The 19,349-nt window shown below is 44.3% G+C and overlaps 2 protein-coding genes across 3 annotated transcripts in view; both read right to left on the reverse strand.

Annotated features, from left to right (window-relative positions):
* Positions 1 to 489: 489 nt before the first annotated feature.
* On the reverse strand, positions 490 to 9,678 carry crls1 (cardiolipin synthase 1). The gene is made up of 7 exons (XM_060073044.1): positions 8,994 to 9,678; positions 8,537 to 8,674; positions 8,096 to 8,225; positions 2,317 to 2,402; positions 2,062 to 2,130; positions 1,768 to 1,859; positions 490 to 975 (listed from the first exon to the last, which is right to left on the reverse strand). The coding sequence occupies exons 1-7, from the start codon at positions 9,519 to 9,521 to the stop codon at positions 882 to 884; spliced, it is 1,137 nt and encodes a 378-aa protein (XP_059929027.1). The 5' UTR covers positions 9,522 to 9,678; the 3' UTR covers positions 490 to 881.
* A 1,239-nt stretch (positions 9,679 to 10,917) lies between these two features.
* Positions 10,918 to 19,349, reverse strand: part of mcm8 (minichromosome maintenance 8 homologous recombination repair factor) — a 43,706-nt gene continuing 35,274 nt past the window's right edge. Inside the window, exons 15-21 of one of the 2 annotated variants that reach the window (XM_060073677.1) lie at positions 18,375 to 18,455; positions 17,515 to 17,710; positions 16,766 to 16,982; positions 16,304 to 16,513; positions 12,860 to 12,936; positions 12,470 to 12,659; positions 10,918 to 11,318 (exon numbers count right to left, since the gene is read on the reverse strand). In XM_060073677.1, the coding sequence (XP_059929660.1) occupies positions 11,226 to 11,318; positions 12,470 to 12,659; positions 12,860 to 12,936; positions 16,304 to 16,513; positions 16,766 to 16,982; positions 17,515 to 17,710; positions 18,375 to 18,455 (1,064 nt within the window). In that variant the 3' untranslated portion in view covers positions 10,918 to 11,225. The remainder of the gene's footprint in view (positions 11,319 to 12,469; positions 12,660 to 12,859; positions 12,937 to 16,303; positions 16,514 to 16,765; positions 16,983 to 17,514; positions 17,711 to 18,374; positions 18,456 to 19,349) is intronic. The other variant, XM_060073678.1, reaches the window with a different exon arrangement.

The following is a 19,349-nucleotide window of genomic DNA, read 5'->3' on the forward strand; positions in this document are numbered from 1 at the left end:
TGACTAACCTGACGGCCATCAGAAAACGCTTGACTAACCTGACAGCGAGACAGTCCGACTTACCTGATGGCTGACACTAACCAGCTCCACTTAACTGATGGCTGACACCAGGACCTCCAGTTGACTCACCACATCTGCTCCACAACCATAGCTTAGCTAAGCTCAGAAACCCTATCTGCAGCCACATGTCCACTCAAACTCCTTTAGTGATCTCGACGGACGTTGCTTTAGGAGCACTGCTAAATAAACAAGGATCAGTTTACTCTTCGCAGAAGGTCCAGCAGTCCTCCTGAAAGTACAACTTAGTACTAATTATAAAGCCACACAAATTGTGCGTGATGTTGTTTGAAGCATTGGACGATTTAAAAAGTAAGATCTGACCAACTATGTTAACCGTATGTGATATGGTGACGTGTTTGTGAGTCATTTATCAATTCAACTTACCTTAGTGTTAACCAATCAGAGATAAGAACAAAAATAACACAGATGTATCTATTCTTTCCTTTGTTTTTAATCATAAATCATTGACTTACAAAACTGATTTGACAAAATATGGTTGCCATGGGAACATCTAGAAATTATTTAAATGAGAGTACAGAATCAGGGACTGGCCAGACTACAGTGAGAACATCTCTGGTTATGTGTTCCATTGTTCCAGACCAAGACGCCGCTAGCGTAAAACCAAGGCCGCTCCATCAATGTCATCTCGTTTATTAAGTGGTCGTCATAGCAACCTGCATCAGAGCACCGTATGCCAGCGTGTCCGTCATGTAAAACCGGCCCTTATCCTCCTGGTCGGCCGCGTCTCGCCTGGGCCGTTTCCTCGTTAATCAGCGGCCATTGTCCGCGCCACCGCCAGGTGTGTTTCTGCTCGGGGCTTGTCATGGTGATTTGGTGTTGAGTACCTGGACCGTCTTGCGGCCGTAGTGCCAGTAGCTGTAGCCGGAGGCGGCCGTCGTCACCGCCGTTACATACCTACAGGATACAAGGACCAACAAGGTATCTGATTGTTGCAAAGTGCAGCCCCACCGTTGCTAATAGCAATTAATCATGCTTCTAAATCTAGGGCCTTCAGCAGACGCTTTTATCCGAATCGACTTCCAATAAGGACATTTGTCAGGAAAAGATCAACAACAATATATCGCTGTCGGTACAGTACGGATGTTCATAGAACCATGTGCCACGCACTAACATCACTAGGTTAACCCATCCCGTATACAACAAAGATGGCTAGAATAAGACTCTACACTAAGTTATATAACTAAGTACGACTTACAATAAGTGCGTACATTAAGTGCCAGGACGTACAACATACATTCATTGTGTAGGAGGGGTGGGCGGGGTGGCTATTTTGAGGGTAGAAAAATAAATTGAATGGTCCTATTTTTTATCTGCTTTGCCTCTAACCAGATGCAATCCGTCTGTGGGCATTCGCACAACATATCCAAATAGCTCTGTCTGCTGTCACCCGGTTCAGAGCCCCCACAATGCACTGGTCTGTGGGCGGGACATGTCGCCCACAGCAACACTCTTGGGGACGGATCTACTTTTACTCCCGAGCTAGCAGTAGCTGCAGCAGACGTCACTATCACATCTCATCACTCCTGTGCCAATACCCTGATGCACATGGAAGTGAAGCCGGGCTCTGAGGCAACCATGTCCAACAACACACGATGAAGGGGTCCAGAACAGGGGGGCTGGTTATAACGGAGTAGCTTAAGAGACAGCAGCTGCAGGACGACGATGTATATCCTTTGTGTGCGTTACCATAGCGACTGCAGCAGAAGACTGTCCGTGTATTTGAAGACTGGAGCAGCGAGGGACGCAGCTACTAGAAGGAGCTGGATGGCTGTGTTCACCTACACACAAAGACATACTGTTAAATCATTATCTATAACCACTATGTTCCTATCTTTCAATGTGGATGTGTTTGCAATCGATGAACCAAAAATAGAGGGTATTTCATGGGCAATCCACAATGTGTGTGTGTGTGTGTGTGTGTGTGTGTGTGTGTGTGTGTGTGTGTGTGTGTGTGTGTGTGTGTGTGTGTGTGTGTGTTACCTTGCTGAATAACGTGGGTTTGAGCTGGGCTGTAGTGTAACATGGATTAAAAAATTTACTGAGGGTCACCTGCAATGAAAAGACGAGGAGGAAAGAGGGTTAAAACCGTTTGTTTTACACAAACTGGTGCCTGCTCCCAGGGCTCTGGTTGGGGCCCCCTCCGCCCCCCTGTCACATCCAGGGATCCCCTGGGACAGGTGGACGTGGGGAACCGGGTTCGAGCCCAGGGCTGAGGGGTACAGCAGGGCTTCTTACCGGTGGGGGCACAGTCTTGTATCTGACCCAGAAGACTGCGGCTATCAGACCGATGTCTCTGAAGATCACCAGAGCCGTGAGAGGAGCTAAGGGCAGAGGAAAGGAAAAACACCCCAAATCAAACTCAATAACTCATTGAATCATAAAGCAATGTATCAGTAATGGTTGAGATCTACTATCAGTAATACATAAAACAACAGCTAACCGCAAGGGACGCAGCCTCTCTGGGAAACCCGCCTATCGATGGCCCCGTTTCCACCAGAGGAACATCGCCATTCCACAACTCTTTTAAGATAAGATAAGCTATATTTATTTGTCATTGTACAGGAGTACAACGAAATTCAGTGCATTCACGGACTGGTCTCATTTAAAAAAAATATAGGTAACATAATAAATAGTAAATAAATGAAAAAAGAAAATACATTCAACATTTCGTTCACTCACTACATTCATGTCGTCATATACTATACCGTTAACTTAGTGCCATTGTATGCCTAAAAATAGTATGCCTTAAAATAGTAGTGCAAATATGTAAAGTGCTGAGCATTGCATTAGGTGTGGATGTCACTGGTTAATACTGTCAGAACTAGTGGATTTATTTTCAGGTCAGAGTTGAGTATGGTGACTGCTTTGGGATAGAAACTGTTCATGAATCTTGTGGTGCGTGTTCTGATGGACCTGTAACGTTTCCCTGAGGGCAGCAGTTCAAACAGGTAATTTGCAGGGTGGTATGAGTCTTTCAGAATGTTGTGTGTCTTCTGCAAGCATTGGGAGTTGAAGATGGTGTCCATGGTAGGTAGCTGTTGGTTGATGATGTAATGGGCAATTTTTATAATCCTCTGCAGTGACTTTCTGTCTGCAGCAGAACTGCTACCAAACCACGACAGGATTCCGTAGGTGAGCACACTCTCGATGGAGCAGGGGTCTAGATAGACAAACTCATCCGTTTACCGGAAAGGCACAACCTCATACAGTTCAGGAGGAGTCCCGCACCACAGGCTCCAGGTTTGTACTGCCTACCGGTTTAAGCTTTGGATATTCTACCATTCAGATAAAAAGATGGAAATAAAACAATGTTTGAAATGTGCTCTAAAATACATCTGACGCTAACTTTAAAGATCTTTGTCATTGGTTATATTTCATTCTTTATTTAATAAAAAAGTTAAAAAGGTTGTATCTGCGATTCTAGGCCGAAACATAAATGATCACATTTATCTGATCTTTCCTCACGATCCGCTAGCTGCCCGCCCAATAAGCAGGCCATCAAAAAAACCTGTCTCTGTAGGCAGCCTGTGCTCCGAGATCGTACACAAAAACAAATGGTACTACCAACCACTCAAAACCAAAATAAATTGTATTCCAAACAATCACCGATAAGGGGTGGGTGTTGTGGGGTTTCACGCTGCGTTCATGATCGTTTTTACTTGATGCAAGAAACACGGAAGGGAGGGGCGAGCTGGCTCTGCTTGTTTGGGATCTTGTTTAAAATACCAACAGAAGGGACGTCACCCAACATCGATGATACATTCTTTAAAAAGAAAAAAAATCATAAATTGTGGTAAAATAAAAACGCTTTTAATTTGGCAACAAGCTAGGCAATGTATTTGAACACAAACCAAAGAATAATCACAATGTGTACTAAACGTAATTTAATGAAGTAGCATCAATTGATTAAAGGCCCACTATGCAACTTTTTTAGCCAAAATTACATTAATTATGCAGGTTGAGAGTTATTCTGATGGTTCTGCAACCATTTTTTGGGTCGTTTGGTGGGTGTGTCATTGCCCCATGTCGCCTCTCCAAAGAAAAAGCGCATATGCAACTTGCTCTGTTCGGACCGACACAATCCGGAGGTGACGCAGCGGAAGTATCCAATCGCGCCTTGAAAATGTAGTCAGATTGTAGTTTCGAAAATGCTTTACGGCACAGACACACACCCAAACATGGCACCGGCTAGATATAAACAGCCAGTTGCGAGGCAATTGTTGCATTCATCATGGATCAATCGACTGATAAGGGAGCCAAGAGGCGACTGTCGGTGGAACAAAAGAAGAATAAAAAGAAGTTGGACCAGAAAGAGACCAGACACGAGTGAAAGGGGAACTATGCAACTTTTTTGGCTTGATTTACCTTAATATAACAGGCTAAGAGTCATTGGTTCTATTATACATTTTTGTTCGATTGTTCGTTGTTTCGACTCCCCCTTGCGCATCTTGGCGGAGAAAGGGAATAGGTTTCTCCCGGTGACCCGCCGCCTACTCTCGCGGGAGTCTCGGGTCTCGCAAAGTAACGAATTGCTTTACGGCACAGACCCCCAAACACGGAACCGGCTCGATATAAACATAGAAACACAAGTAACTAAGGGATTGTTACATTCATCATAGATCAGCCGACTAAAAAGAGACAGAGAAACCCAATGTCGGAGGAACAGAAGAAGAGACAAGGGAGACTGACCGACAGAGAGGCCAGACACGAGTAAACGTTGGGCAAGCTTTTCAGGAATAGCGTGAACTGAAAGAAAAAGACTGCAAATCAGACGCCGACTTGGCCGTGTTGCTTTTGAAATTGAAAGTACCCTTTGGTGAACTTTGTCTTCGTGGTATTCTTGATGTTGATGGTCTCTGTACAAATGTGTTTGCTCAACCATTTTGTTGTGAGCCCTGTAAAAATGTGTTTTCTCGACCGTTTTGTTGTGAGCCCTGTATGTTTCCTTTCCTTTGTTACCACGGGTGTTTTGCTGTTCGTCTGTCTCGTCCCCAAGATACAGGCTGAATCCCCGAATCCAGGTTCTTGTTTATTTAGATTATTATGTTGGCCAACACTCTTACACTGATTGTTCTGTTCAACCTAAAATAAAACAATTATAATCTAGGATATAAATTCTCCCAGTCAACTATAAAAAAGGATGGATTTATGTTTATTGCAATACAAATACACAGTTTTAAAAATGTATAACCTTGTCTACACTTCATGATCATCTACTTCGGACATGGCTCCACGCATTCACCGGTTGAAAACAAATGCACATGGCTAGCGTAGAAGTGCATGGGGAAGGGTTGTCAACGAGTTGTTACGACACTGTTGTAAAATATCTACTACGAAGCTGTATGCTCTTCAATCAAGCTGGATTTATTATTTAAGGATTGAGTGTTGAAAAGTTCAAATTTGACCAGTGACTGTGGGGTTATTCTCTGTACAGGTCGCAGAGCCTTAAAATCCACTCCTCGCAGGTTGGAATCCACTCCATGAAATCTATCCAGCCGGGAGTGCGGGGATCTCGCGATGTTGCGTCTTTTGCCCTCAGCCGTCTCAGCGGACCTAATGGATGTGATGAAACCGGCAGGCTGACCATAAATAAAGTTTCTCCCTGAGCCTCTGTGGATATATCGAGGTCTACGCAATAGTCCTAGCTGCTTAATGGTGGAAATACAGGGTGGGATGGAGCGATTGTTGTAGTTCAGCAGCTGTGGGGCGAAGTACGTCAACATCGAACCTGATGTTGCCTGTTAGCAGCTAGGTACAGACCCGAAACATCTGGGGAAGAGCTGGGAGGCAGTGCAGAAAATCCACGAGACAGTAGAGACAGCTTAGCATGTTGACCAGGGCATATTCCTCACCAGGATCACCGAAAAAAACGCCAGCAGTGACCAGGAAAATGTCACATCGGCTACTTGTTTTTAGCCGTTGTTTTTAGCCGTTGCTAGGGACGCCAAAATAGCAAGTGAGCTACACGGCTCTTCACAATAACACTGGAACAACTAAAGACAGTCCATAAGCTTGCTTTTCGTCGCTGATGTAGCTTGCAGGGAACCATGTAGAGATTATATGTCCACAAAAATTGTTTGGGCCAAATTTTGGGCCAAAATTGGCCCAAAAATTGCTTGGAGAAGCGGATAATAAGCTGTAGGCCTCACTCACTCAACACTTTTTTGCCTGTCTCCGACTTTTCTTGGACTTATTGTATTTGCTCTCGGACTTGTCTCGGTCTCAGCCATTGGGCTCGTCAATAGTGTAGTTTGTCCCGACCGAGAAAGGGTGGGGGGAAATCATCGGTCCAAGGACTGATTGGTGTTTCGAGATATACGGCTACTCGAATTCTGAGATAACCTGGGTGGGATTTAGCGTGAATATCCATTACGGAGGTTGTAGCACATAATACAATGGAAAGATTTCAAATGACAGACTTGGATGCAAAATGTAGCCCTTTATTATACAGAAATTTGCTGTTGGTGTATTAGCCTAGGACAACACTCTTGCCAGATTATTTATCTAAATAGCCCTATGTTGTTAGAATTTACTAACTTTATGCACTGCTGCGCGCCTGCGTGCTTGCGCAATAGCATACTGACTGAGAAGGCAGTATTGCTGTCAAATCTGTCCCTGGGAAAATAATCGTTGCGCCGAATTGAAAAAGGAACTATGTTTCGTTACTATATTTTCAGTAGTTGCGCGTAACTTTACTTTTTACATGAAAAAGTAGTGAGGTTACTGTATTAACTCGTTACTTACGTTGTTACGCGTTACACACAACAGTGTCTAGTACCGGTCACACGGTAACGTCAAAATCCATACCGTAGCGCAAATTCATACTGTTGTACTTTCGATACGGTTTAAATACTGTACACCCCTACTTCAAATTGATGTTAAGAGTTTCCATCAGACTCCCGCGGCAGCCAGGAATCTCATCCAAAGGGAGCTCAGTTGGCGCTGTGTGCCTCAAGATTCTGAAGCAAGTGCTGAGATTCTGATTGGCCCAGAGAAATGTCAATTATAGGAATTATCCAATAATGTTTCACAATTCTAGCCTGCATGGCATGCATATGAAGGACAGCCTCCCCCACCCCTAAAAAAACCTCTCTGGTTCTACGCGATTCACGTGTATGACCCAATTGACCAAGAAAACGGCAATTGTCTCCGAAAAGCGACAAGTTTGCAGGTGTGAAGTATTGAGTAGTGAGAAGTATCCGTCTGCATGAACTCATTACACATTACCATGCCTCGATGTCACCGAGACACATGTGGATTGTTTAGTTCATCGTTTTAGTGTATCGTTTATCAGAGGAGAGGATTTGCAAGGTAACACCTGGCTCATCCACCAAAATAAATACTTGTATTCCACTGTGTGGGCAAACTTCCTATTATTCATGGCACTGAATTGAGGATGTCTAACGTAGCCTACTGGAAAAACCAAGGCAATCATAATGTTTTTCCTTCTATCATTTTTTAATCAAGCAGGGTTATCAACAGGCGCCGACCAAAATGTCTCTGGACACGATTGGATAGACAAACAACCCAATAGAGCAATGAAACATAAGAAGTCAGTGGCAGCTCTCTTGGTTAAGGAAAAAGCCAGATTTGTATCGGTCACCAGCTTAAAGGTCTGTTCACATGGCGGTGCGAATCGAAGAATAGGGCAGCACTAACACCCTGTAATATAACCCTATAACCCTATAATATCACTGTGTGCGCCTTCCGGATGATATCAGGAATCTTAAACGATGTTTAAGATGTGTGTCGGGTTCTCCGACGTCTCTGGTACTTCCACAACAAGTAAAGACTGGTAGGGGTGGTTATCTCGGCCATGGTTGAGAAGGAGCTGGCGGAAAGAATCTTTGGCAGTCACAAGAGGAAGCCCTTGCTCCTACAATCATGCGAGTAAGTTTGCCTGATCAAACTTGCGCAAATCACCTCCCTCGAGTAAAGTTTGTCTACTCACGCGAGGAAACTCAGACGAAAAAAAGACCACCATTACTGTCCATACCACTTAAACAAACCTTACCTGGTATGAGCTGAGCATAGGTGAGGCTGACGTACAGAACACTGATCAGGATCTTATCAGCCAATGGGTCAAGTGCACTGCCCAACGCTGATTTCTGATTGGGCCATGTTCTTGCAATGTAGCCGTCTAACTGAAGACAGAGCAGAAAACAGAGGGGTGCTTCAAGCAGGTTCAGATAACTAGTATTATGTTATATAGTACTGCAGCGTCATGTCGAGGAGCGAGTGTTGATTCATTCACTATAAAAGTAATGTTATGAACATACTGCCTCACTGTACAGCAGCAATGAAATGTGCCACTGAAGATCATTTATTTGGTCTAATTCGTTAGTATTATACTGACCACTCTGTGTGCATGGTATTTACTACAGAGCACAGACCATTGGTGCCATCTTTAATATGAAGCAGCATTTACACATATCTGTGTGTGTGTGTGTTTTACCATGTCTGTGGCCCCAGCCATAGTGAACAGAGCCAGGCTGAGGTAAAAGTGTTGGTGGATGATGAGGTAGCCCAGGTAGGGCGACAGCACGATCCGACAAACACACAGCAGGTTTGGGACGGTCCATGGGTTCTCGTGCTGCGTGGAACCATTCAGTGGGGACGCATTGAGCAGAGAACGAGATATAGTAAGAGAACACACAGCATCAACACAGAATTTAAGAGACTTGGTTGTATTCAAGATACATATTCTATTATACAATTTAAAATACACTAACCATGTTGTGATGAACTCAAGGGCAAACACATTAATCACGTTTAATCAAAATTATGTTGTTTATTCTAGTCAATAGTTATAAATCTGTATACGGTTGTATTCACCACAAGCACAAATGTTACCACTTGAACCAGTCTAAACCAGCACGCGAGGAGCAGTCAGTGGGCTGTCGTATACATACCAGCTCTTTGAACTTAAACAGCCCGTGTCCCGGGACATGGACAGAGCTTCCTTGACTTTCATTTTGCTCCGGTGACGGGTCAGTGTCCTGAGTTGGCCGGGATTTCCCGCTGCACAGCCCACGAGCCCCGGAGGACCGGAGGAGGGGCGGGACCCCAGGCCAGCCAGGAACCCCCCGGAGGAGGGGCTGGACATGGGCCAAAGGCCAGCCGGGACCTCCCCGGAGGAGGGCCGGGTTCACCTGAGGGTTCCCATTCGGCCTCAGCCACGGACTAGTCCGGCAATAGTGCGCGTTTAGATTTGTTTCCGTGCAGGCAGATATCTGTAGATGGCCTCTGAACTGCTTCGGTCTTGTGCCTTGGTTGACCGGTGTCTGCGGGGTCCGCCAGGATGACGTCTCAGGGCGACACCTGTTTGCCTGACGCGCTGACCCCCCCTGACCCCGTGACAGCGACCCCGCATCCCCCCGCGGACACAGCGCCTCGCCCCGCTGGCACAGCCGCACGGCGCTCCTCCGGATACGAAACATCTCAGCTCCAATGTTACCTGAACGTCTCTCCTTGTTTCATGGTGTATCGGGTCGGTCAGAGCTCAACACAGTGCGTACAGAAGCTTCTGCCTGCGGGCCGCCATGTTGCCGAGTTCCGAGACGGCACGCTACGTCACAGCGTCGTAAAGGCCGCAACTCGGTTCTGAGCAGTGTTGCCAGATCGGTTAACACACCAGCTAAAGCCAATGTTGGCAGACGGGCGGAAAATCTGGCCCAATCTGGCAACACTGGTTCTGAGGCGCATCAGTGATAAAGTTCTGGGGCATCTATGAATAGTCATATCTCGTAACCTTTATGCCTCCTTTACTTAGCTTTTGTCGAAAACGTCATCGGGTCAGGGAGAGATGAAGAGTTGCTTCCTTTCGAACATAGGAAAAGACAGCACTGTTAAAAGGAATAGACTCCACTTTTCCTAACCGACGTCATTGCGCAACGGCGACTATTGCAGACCTCTTGCGTCTAGCCAGTGCCGCTGCTAGCTATTTTGGGGCCCTAAGCATAACTCCTTTATGCCCCCCCCCCCCCCCCCCCCCCCCCGAAAAAAAGAATTGGTTTCTGCCAGTTTAACATTTTATTAAAACGCAAAAGTTAAATCTACTTTGTAAACACAGTTCACAGAACAGCCAAAACATACATACAGTACACACAAGTATTGGAATGTCCAAAATCTTTTAAATTAAAGTTATCCATAAATACAAACTTAAAACCAGAAGTATACAAGTAATAATTTTTTTTTTTTGGGGGGGCCCTCAGGACTTGAGGCCCTACGCGCAGCGCGTAGTGCGTGTTATGGGAGCGGCGGCACTGCGTCTAGCGTTGTCGCCAACAGCGAGAATCACTTAGGTCGGACTTGAACAAGCGGGAATATTTTAGGCCACTTGAAACCCAATTCACATGTGAAAAAATAGAGGCTCAATTTATGAAGTTAACTGCCCCAAGTATTCTCTTAAATGTGAAGCCGGCATTTTCTTACGGTGTATATTGTGTGCTTAAACACCAGCCACAAATTAATTAATTTATATTCAAATAATATTTTTCTGGAAATTAGCCAATATTATCAATTGAATTATCTTCTCTTCTTCTGCTTTACCGCGCCTCTCGTGCATCTTCGCGTAGAGTCGGTCAACTTTGTTGGCGGCCCGTTGCTTTAAATATTGCCGCCGTAAAGGATTATGGGATACCAATCTCTTTTGCTTTCGTAAAGGTTGCTCCTAAGCATACCTTTCCTAAGCATTTTTAGAATTCGAACCGTCCACTTTTCCTCCAAGTACTTCGGTCATCTCCTCAGGAAAGGAAATTTCCTATGCAAAACAGAATCCCTAAAGGCCCCTGCTGTTAACTGGACTTTACACCTCCAACAGAGACACTAACACAATTCAAACACAAACTCCATTTTATTTGTATTCTGATCATAAGGCTTACAATTACTATAAGAAATCAGAAATAATGAATAAATAACAAACCTATAAAAGTGTCGCACTGTAACGCAACATTTAATAAGCCATCAAAACCATTCAACTCTTCATATAAATGTTTGAAATCTATGTCTAGGCAGAGATGACCACCATCGCACCTCCAATAAGAGCCACACGTCCAGCAGTAGATGTTTGTCAAAGTAACACAGTAGAAACTGATTATGAGAGAGGGTCGAGGTCAAATCCAGCGGTGTGTGATAGGGGGGGATCAGATGGTCTGCAGCTGGTACAACTTTGCTCCTTTCTTCAGCAAGAAGCCCTGCTCGTTCAGAGAGCTGATCAGGCCCTCAAAGTCCACCACCTGAAATACAAAGAGCACGATTAAGGAACACACACATAACACATAACACAAGCGGACATACATGGTAATGGGGTGATATCATGCTATTAAATGGTATATGAGGTATGTATATGTTTTACGTCTGCTTAACTAGAAAAATCTAAGTGAGCCAGGGGGAGTATTCGTGCCCACGAGAACGCCCCTCCTAAGTGTGTGAAACAGCTTGTTTGCGCTCAAACTTTACTTTTGTAACAGTGTGACATCAGACTGTGCAATGGGCAGTTCTGATGTGCAGTGGTCCCCGACTCATGGCTACACGCAATGTTTACAACTTCTCGGGGGCGTGAATTTGCCGACGCATGCGCAAAGCGGTCGACCAATTGCAACAGAGTGGGCGTGCTGACCAATAACAGAAGACTGGGCTACTCGTAGGGGGGCCTTAATGTGCCTTCAAAACAGCTCGGAGGTTCGGAAGCTCTTGAGTGTCTTTACGTAAACCTTCCCGTCTTCCGAAATAAGAGTGTTCAGGAAAAGCCCCTCAGAAGTTCGTAGGTTATGACATAAAACCTGAAAAAAGTTTGTTTGTGAGACTAGACTTCATAACAACTAAAAGTATGGATGCCCGCAGGGACCTCTTTGCACTTCTTTGCTGATCAGATATTAGCACTCCTTGTGATGGTTGAACATGAGCGAGAATTTAATCAGGCGATGTTTATAATTGTAAGCTATAATGTATCGCAATGCAAATGTTAGAATGGGTGTTAAGTCCGCTTCTTAGTGCTTGCTGCAAGTTCACTTTAGTCTATCAATGCAATCGGCAGCCATTGTTGTGACATGATCTCGGAGGACTCGGGTTGCTTTACTTCTGCACGAATCTAAGCGAAAACCCGGACCCAACAGAGTGTTCAGAGGACTTTCCTCCTTTTCCGAACCTCCCGGAACCTCGACATGATACAAAACAGAACATTTTTGAAAGATGCTGAATTGGTTTTGCAAAAAATTAACAGTGTGAGAATAATAAGGGGTCATTATAACATACAGGCATGTAACCCTATTCTAGTAGTACCTCCATATTATTAACCCTAAGAAAGCATGATATTGGATCTTTAACATCCAGTATATGGTCTACCATTCAGTGTGAATGTGTTCCCTCTGCGTTGATGGGCTGTTACCTGTATGTTCAGCCTTTCAGCCAGCGACCTTAGCTGCTGCATGTCAAACTGCTTCTGATTGGTCTTCTGAGCGTGGGAGTGCAGCGCGTTGACCAACTGCTTGGCTGCGCTGCGCTGACTCATCCCCGAGCCCAGTTGGGAGCGCTGGAAGTCCAGGCCGCCCAGCCCATCAGAGTAGGTATCGGCTAGGCTACACACACACACACACACACACACACACACACACACACACACACACACACACACACACACACACACACACACACACACACACACACACACACACACACACACACACACACACACACACACACACACACACACACACAGTTATAAACAACAGCATTCCAAAGCGGTCTAGTTTAACACCCTTGTTTCTACGGTGACCACCTGTGTTTCATGATCTCCACTACATCTTCAGCATCGGTCTTTACTGCCGTCTCTCTGAGTTCCAGCCTCGCCCTGGCCTGCACGCACACACACAGGGTTATTGCATCATTCAGTGTAATTAATGAATTGTATTTATGTATTCATTCTTTCCGCCCTCTTCAGTCATCTAAGTTTCTGTAAATAACACCTTGCTGGTGTATAAACAAGAGGACAGGTCCATCCATGGAGCAACCTCATAACTGTCCAATATCTGAGTGAGCAAGCTCATCGGAGCCAAGATGGAGTCCACCCAGTGTTTATACTCTTGGTGGGCGCTTCAGACCGCTGTGGAGAACAATCAAAACTCGGGATGCATTAATATCGGTATCGGCCGGTGTTCGTCATTTTTTTAAATATCGGCATCGGTCCAATGAGTAAAATTGGGCCGATATCCACAACCGATATCCTCGAGTTGCTGTTTGTGTGTCGGGAGAGGGAGAAGGAGGGGGAGGGGGATTTGGCCATGTGTGTAGGGGGATTATTTGTTTATCAACACGGTGGATGCGCGTGCAGAATGATCGCAAAAAGAACATTTGTTTGACCGGTTGCCATGGTTATCTCTGTGTCGTTGCGGTGTTAATTAGCGATGTTGTCAGTTTACTGTTACATTAAACTTTAATCAGAAAACGCGGTTATATTCTATCGACCCTATAGTATCTGGTATAAAGGCTGGGACGAATTTGAAATTATAAATATGTAGCCTACACTTTATGTTGAAAGTATAGACCGTCGCGATTTCCATTGAAACGAATGGCGCGGTGATTATTCTTCAAAACGAGAGCTGGTAAATTGTGAAAAATGAATTAAACTGTAATCAGACAACGCGGTTATATACTATAGACCCTAGAGTATCTGTGGTATAAAGGCTGGGACGAATTTTGAATTATAGATATGTAAACTTTATGTTGAAAGTATAGACCGTCGAGATTCCCATTGAAACGAGCCTGGTGATTATTCTTCAAAACGAGAGCTGATGAATTGCGAAAAATTAATTAAAAACTGTAATCAGAGAATGCGGTTATATGCTACAGACCCTAGAGTATCTGTAGTATAAAGGCTGGGACGAATTTCGAATTATAAATATGTACACTTTATGTTGAAAGTATAGACCGTCGCGATTTCCATTTAAACGAATGGCGCGGTGATTATTCTTCAAAATGAGAGCTGGTAAATTGTGAAAAATGAATTAAACTGTAATCAGACACCGCGGTTATATACTATAGACCCTAGAGTATCTGTGGTATAAAGGCTGGGACGAATTTCGAATTATAGATATGTAAACTTTATGTTGAAAGTATAGACCGTCGAGATTCCCATTGAAACGAGCCTGGGGATTATTCTTACGAGAGCTGGTGAATTGCGAAAAATGAATTAAACTGCAATAGACAACGTGGTTATTATATGCTATAGACTAGGGGTTTTCAAAGTGTGAGAGAGTGAGCCCCCCCTCAGAGAAAATAATTCAGCTGAGCCCCCCCCCCCCCCCCCCCCCCAAAAAAGTTCTAAATACCTGTGTTTTGAAAGCTATTTTAATTATTTTACACATTTGAAACATCTCTGATCATAATTATAAAACATTTGAAACATATTTTTGAAACATTTGAAACATATGTTTTAAACATATATTTTAAACATATTTCTGAAACATTACAACATCTTTGTGTGTTTTTAAACACATTTCTTAACACAATTTAACAACTTTATCTAAGCATGTTTTAGCTTAACCTTTTTTAAATACATTTGAACATCTTAATCTGTGTAAACTGCCAGTCGAATCAGATCTGCCTTTTCAGTCCAGATATTCGACTATTCGGCGGGGTTTGTTTACCGGCGTTGCTATGGTGACCTAAATTATTATAAGCAACTGAAAACGATGCCGGTTTGAAACTAAAACTGATTCTGAAAAAAGTATAAATGCTATCAAAATTCAGTTTCTATAGTATTGAAGACACAAGTGTGTAGATTTGTTTAATGGTTTGAACGATGGTAAACGGTTGAAAAAGGAATGAGTTACGATGTCTAGAAGTAGGTGTATCAGAATGGGCTGACGTCTTCAATGAAAACAGTTGAAAACGAAGAGGGATGAAACTAAAACTGTGATTCTGAAGAAATTTTAAATGATATCGAAATTCTGTTTAGATATTATTGAAGATACAAGTGTGTAGATTTTTTAAATGGTTTGCACGAAGATAAACGGTTGAAAATTGATTTAGTTATAATAATAATAATAATAATACATTTAATTTAGAGGCGCCTTTCAAGACACCCAAGGTCACCTTACAGAGCATATAGTCATCATTCAAAACTATGTAAAACAGACTAGGAATAAAAGGAAAACAGAGGTTAAACATGAAGAATAATAATAATTAATAACACTCAAAGACGCCTAAAGTGAAGGGGGGACCTCACTAACCACCACCAATATGTAGCACCCACTTGGGTGATGCACGGCAGCCAATCGGTGCCAGAACGCTCACTACACACCAGCTTGAGGTGGAGAGTTAGGGATGAGGTGGAGAGTGAGGGAATAGAACATTTAAGCACTATCGACCATATTTAAACACTATCGATCACATTTAAACAATATCGACCACATGTAAACACTATCGACCACATGTAAACACTATCGACCACATTTAAACACTATCGACCATATTTAAACACTATGGACCACATGTAAACACTATCGCCCACATTTAAACACTATCACCCACATTTAAACACTATGGACCACACGTAAACCCTATCGACCACATTTAAACACTAACGCCCACATTTAAACACTATCGACCACGTTATGTTACTTCTACAGTTGAAGTACGACTGATGATTTGAATCATCGACTTTCAGTTTTTTTTTCGGGATTAAATTAATATCGGAATCGGCCAAAATTTTCATATCATCTCTAATCAAAACTAATAACATCTCTTGACTCATGTTCGTGGCAGACTCATGTTCCCACAGCCAGCTGGAAATCTAATTCACAACATAAGGTGTTTTTTTGAGGTTCATCTCATTCAACTAGCTATGATTTAGACATCTAGCGTTGGCATTTGTCCAAAGCAACTTACAAATAAGGCTAAGTATGAACCATCACAGCGTAAAGCAGCACTCAGGATCAGAGTAGCTGCAGTAATGGCTGGAGTCCCGACCAGCCTTAGAAATCAACCTCTCTCAGACTATTGAACCCTTGGTCCTAAGAGAAACAGATCCATCCATCTATGTGTATTCTTAGGGCACCATAAAACCCCCCTGACCCAGACTCCCCAGTACCCGACCCCCCCCGCCAGACCCAGACCCCCCAAGACCAGGACGCAGCCCCCCCAGACCCAGACCCGGTCCCCCAAAAACCCAGACCACCCCAGACCCAGACCCAGCTCTCTTTTCTTACTGATCAAACCTCACCTCGGTCAGCCTGATCAGAGACTCCAGCTGCCTGGTGGTGATGGGCGTGCAGTCTGCCGACTGCGCCTGCACCCTGAGGGACAGGTAGAACTCCTGCAGGGTCTGTGCCGCCTCAGGCGAAAGGGTGGGGTGGACGTACTGCCGGGCGTAGCTAACATACTTCCTCAACAAGCAGGCCGGGATTACGTCCACAGATTCGCCTGCAGGCACCTTCCACCAGAAACAGATTTAGACCCTCAGTGGGTGGCATCCTTCAGAATAAATCAATAGCCTTGTGCGAGGAGAAATTGTCGGCAGGCAAACTTTGGTCAATGAAAGTTTCATTAGTTAAGTCAAAAAGGTTGCTGCCCGGTTTAATGAGCTCATTCTTTAGGACATAATTCAGTGTGGATTCTCGCCTATAGTCTTGCTCCCTGCGTCTTACGTCTCCACCAGATAACGTCATGTGATGGTCTCTCTCACCTGCAGCCGTTCCGATAGAGGCGCCTCCGAGGCCTCCAGGAGTAAGGAGCTCTCCAATTGGCTGTTATTGGCTCTGCTGACCATGGCACTGCCTACCCCACCCCTTCCTGTCCGGGTCGCCATGACGTGCTCCGACAGTAGCCGGTCATGTGACTCTTCCGGGACGTCCAACAACAGGAAGACGATGTCGAAGCGGGAGAGCAGAGCAGAGCCCATTCTAGACACACACAAAATACCATTCTTTGGGACGCACACACAAAACACATCCTTCCTCTGCTGACCTTGCCATCCCTTCGTCTAGAGCTCGCGGACAAGGGCTTCCCTCAACGCCACACTCTTTCAACCAATTTTTTCAGTTTATATATCTAGAATACCAATACATTAGACTTGTGTGAGCAGAGATGAATATCAGTCTGGCCTTAGATGGGCAGTAATTAATTTCCACATGCGAGAAAAGCCGAGTATGCACATTTCTACATGGTTATGACTACGTCCTTTGCTGCACTTTCCTCAGACGCCGCCATCGTATTGAGATTCTGTTGATGTGGCGCTCCATTTCCGTCATGAACTAATCCGATCATATAATTTTTTACCTTTTAACGAGAGCCTTTCAACGTGCTTGAAGCAAGATTGATCCTCAGAGAGCAACGGGAGGAGAGCTTGGAGATTAGGTTGGGCTCATTCATTTCTAAACCCTGAGGTTCCGCCGTGTTTGCACAGTGGGCACGCCGTTGCTCGGGGGGGGCTACCTCAGGTTTTCGGACACAGTCTTGGAGCGGTTGTAGTGCCCCCCGCTTGGGTTGGCTGCGGCGACGACGGAGGTCCTGGCGGGAAGACTGGACACGATGCCGGCCTTGGCCAGGCTCACCGACTGCTGCTCCATCGCCTCCAACAGTGCCTGCTGCTGGCTGCCCAGCTTATCAAACTCATCGATACAGCACAGCCCTGCCAGAGGAAATACACAGGAGGACACACACACATGAGAGCAAACACATGAGAACACACAATTGAGGACACACACGAGGACACGCTCATGAGGAAATACACATGAGAACACCTACAGTCAAACTCATCGATGCAGCACAGCCCTGCCAGAGGACACACACATGAGACACACAGCCCTGCCAAAGAACACACAGCCCTGCCAGAGGACACACACAGGAGAACACACAAATGAGGACAAACACACATGAGAACACATACACATGAGAACAAACACACATGAGAACACATACACATGAGAACAAACACACATGAGAACACATACACATGAAGGGTTTCCCACAGCAGTAAGCCACACATGCCTGCCACCTTAACTACGACGTCAAAAAAACTCCAAAAAGATTAAAAATGTATATATATTTTAAAAGTAAAAATTGTACAGATTCATCGACTGTTCTTGTTTCAGTTGTTATTGTTTAGCACTTTATTTATTTTTAATTATAATATTCAGACATCAACCCCCAGAAGGGGGTTGATGAAGATGTACGTCCAAGAGATGAGAGATGAGAGATTCAGCTAAATGGAGAGACTGACGCCAGAAGACAATGGAAGGAGAGGAAGAACATAATGCCAACGCATACCAACACAAACAGACACCAACTCAGACCTTGGTCAGCCAGGACTAAAGCTCCAGCCTCCAGTGCATAGTCTCCTGAACCCGGGTCTCGAGACAGACTCACTGTCAGCCCTAAACACACAAACACTCATCACAAAAGATACACACATACAGTATATATACATATATACCAGTGGAGGCTTCTCCAGTGAGGAGAGGAAGGAAGATCCTCCTTAACATTGTTGAGAATAAAAAATGTTGATTGCCAAGACTACTAATGAATTAATGCCCTTAAATATGACTACTTTAATGCCTTTGTATATGTAATGTTTGTTTCCCGCAGCCCAGTCCCCGCGGCCGAGCTGCAGGAGGATTGACTTGTTCTATAAATGAAGTCCCTCAATCTTAATTGGCTTAAACCCATGACCAACATTCTGAAACAGCCATTAACATCCACATTTGCCTCAAACAATGTTAGGCTTACAGCCCATGCTAATAGTTGTGAAATAATGTTCTTCTTGTTCTTTTAATTGTTTGTTACTCTGAGCATTCTGTTTGATATTGTGGAAAGGATTTTTTTATTTAGTTTTACAAATCAAGAGTAGGCCTGATTTGACTAATTGGTTTTACATCCTTTCCTTCTGACCTTGTAGTCCAAGTCATGCTGCCCACCAGCTTTCAAACAACAATGCTGCCACTGGTGGATTTGTATCACATTCACATAATTATCCCTCCCTGCTATTTTGTAGTTCACCAGTACCTGAAACAACTTGAGTCTCACATTCTTATGCCACTGTCACGCCAAATTTGTACCGGGTGCCAAATTTGTACCGGGCACGTCATCAGCTGATTACGTAAGGGTTGTCCGTTGCCGGGCAGGTTTCAAAAAACATTTGCGCTCATGTTGCCAAAGACAAAATAACATAATACAGATAACGTATCGCTAGATTACACTTGTTTTTACTTTATATTTGCATTGTATTTAATTGTTTAATCAAATTTAGCTAGTAAACTGAGTGTTTAAAG

The sequence above is a fragment of the Gadus macrocephalus genome, chromosome 15, assembly GCF_031168955.1.
Source record: "Gadus macrocephalus chromosome 15, ASM3116895v1".
NCBI lineage: Eukaryota > Metazoa > Chordata > Actinopteri > Gadiformes > Gadidae > Gadus > Gadus macrocephalus.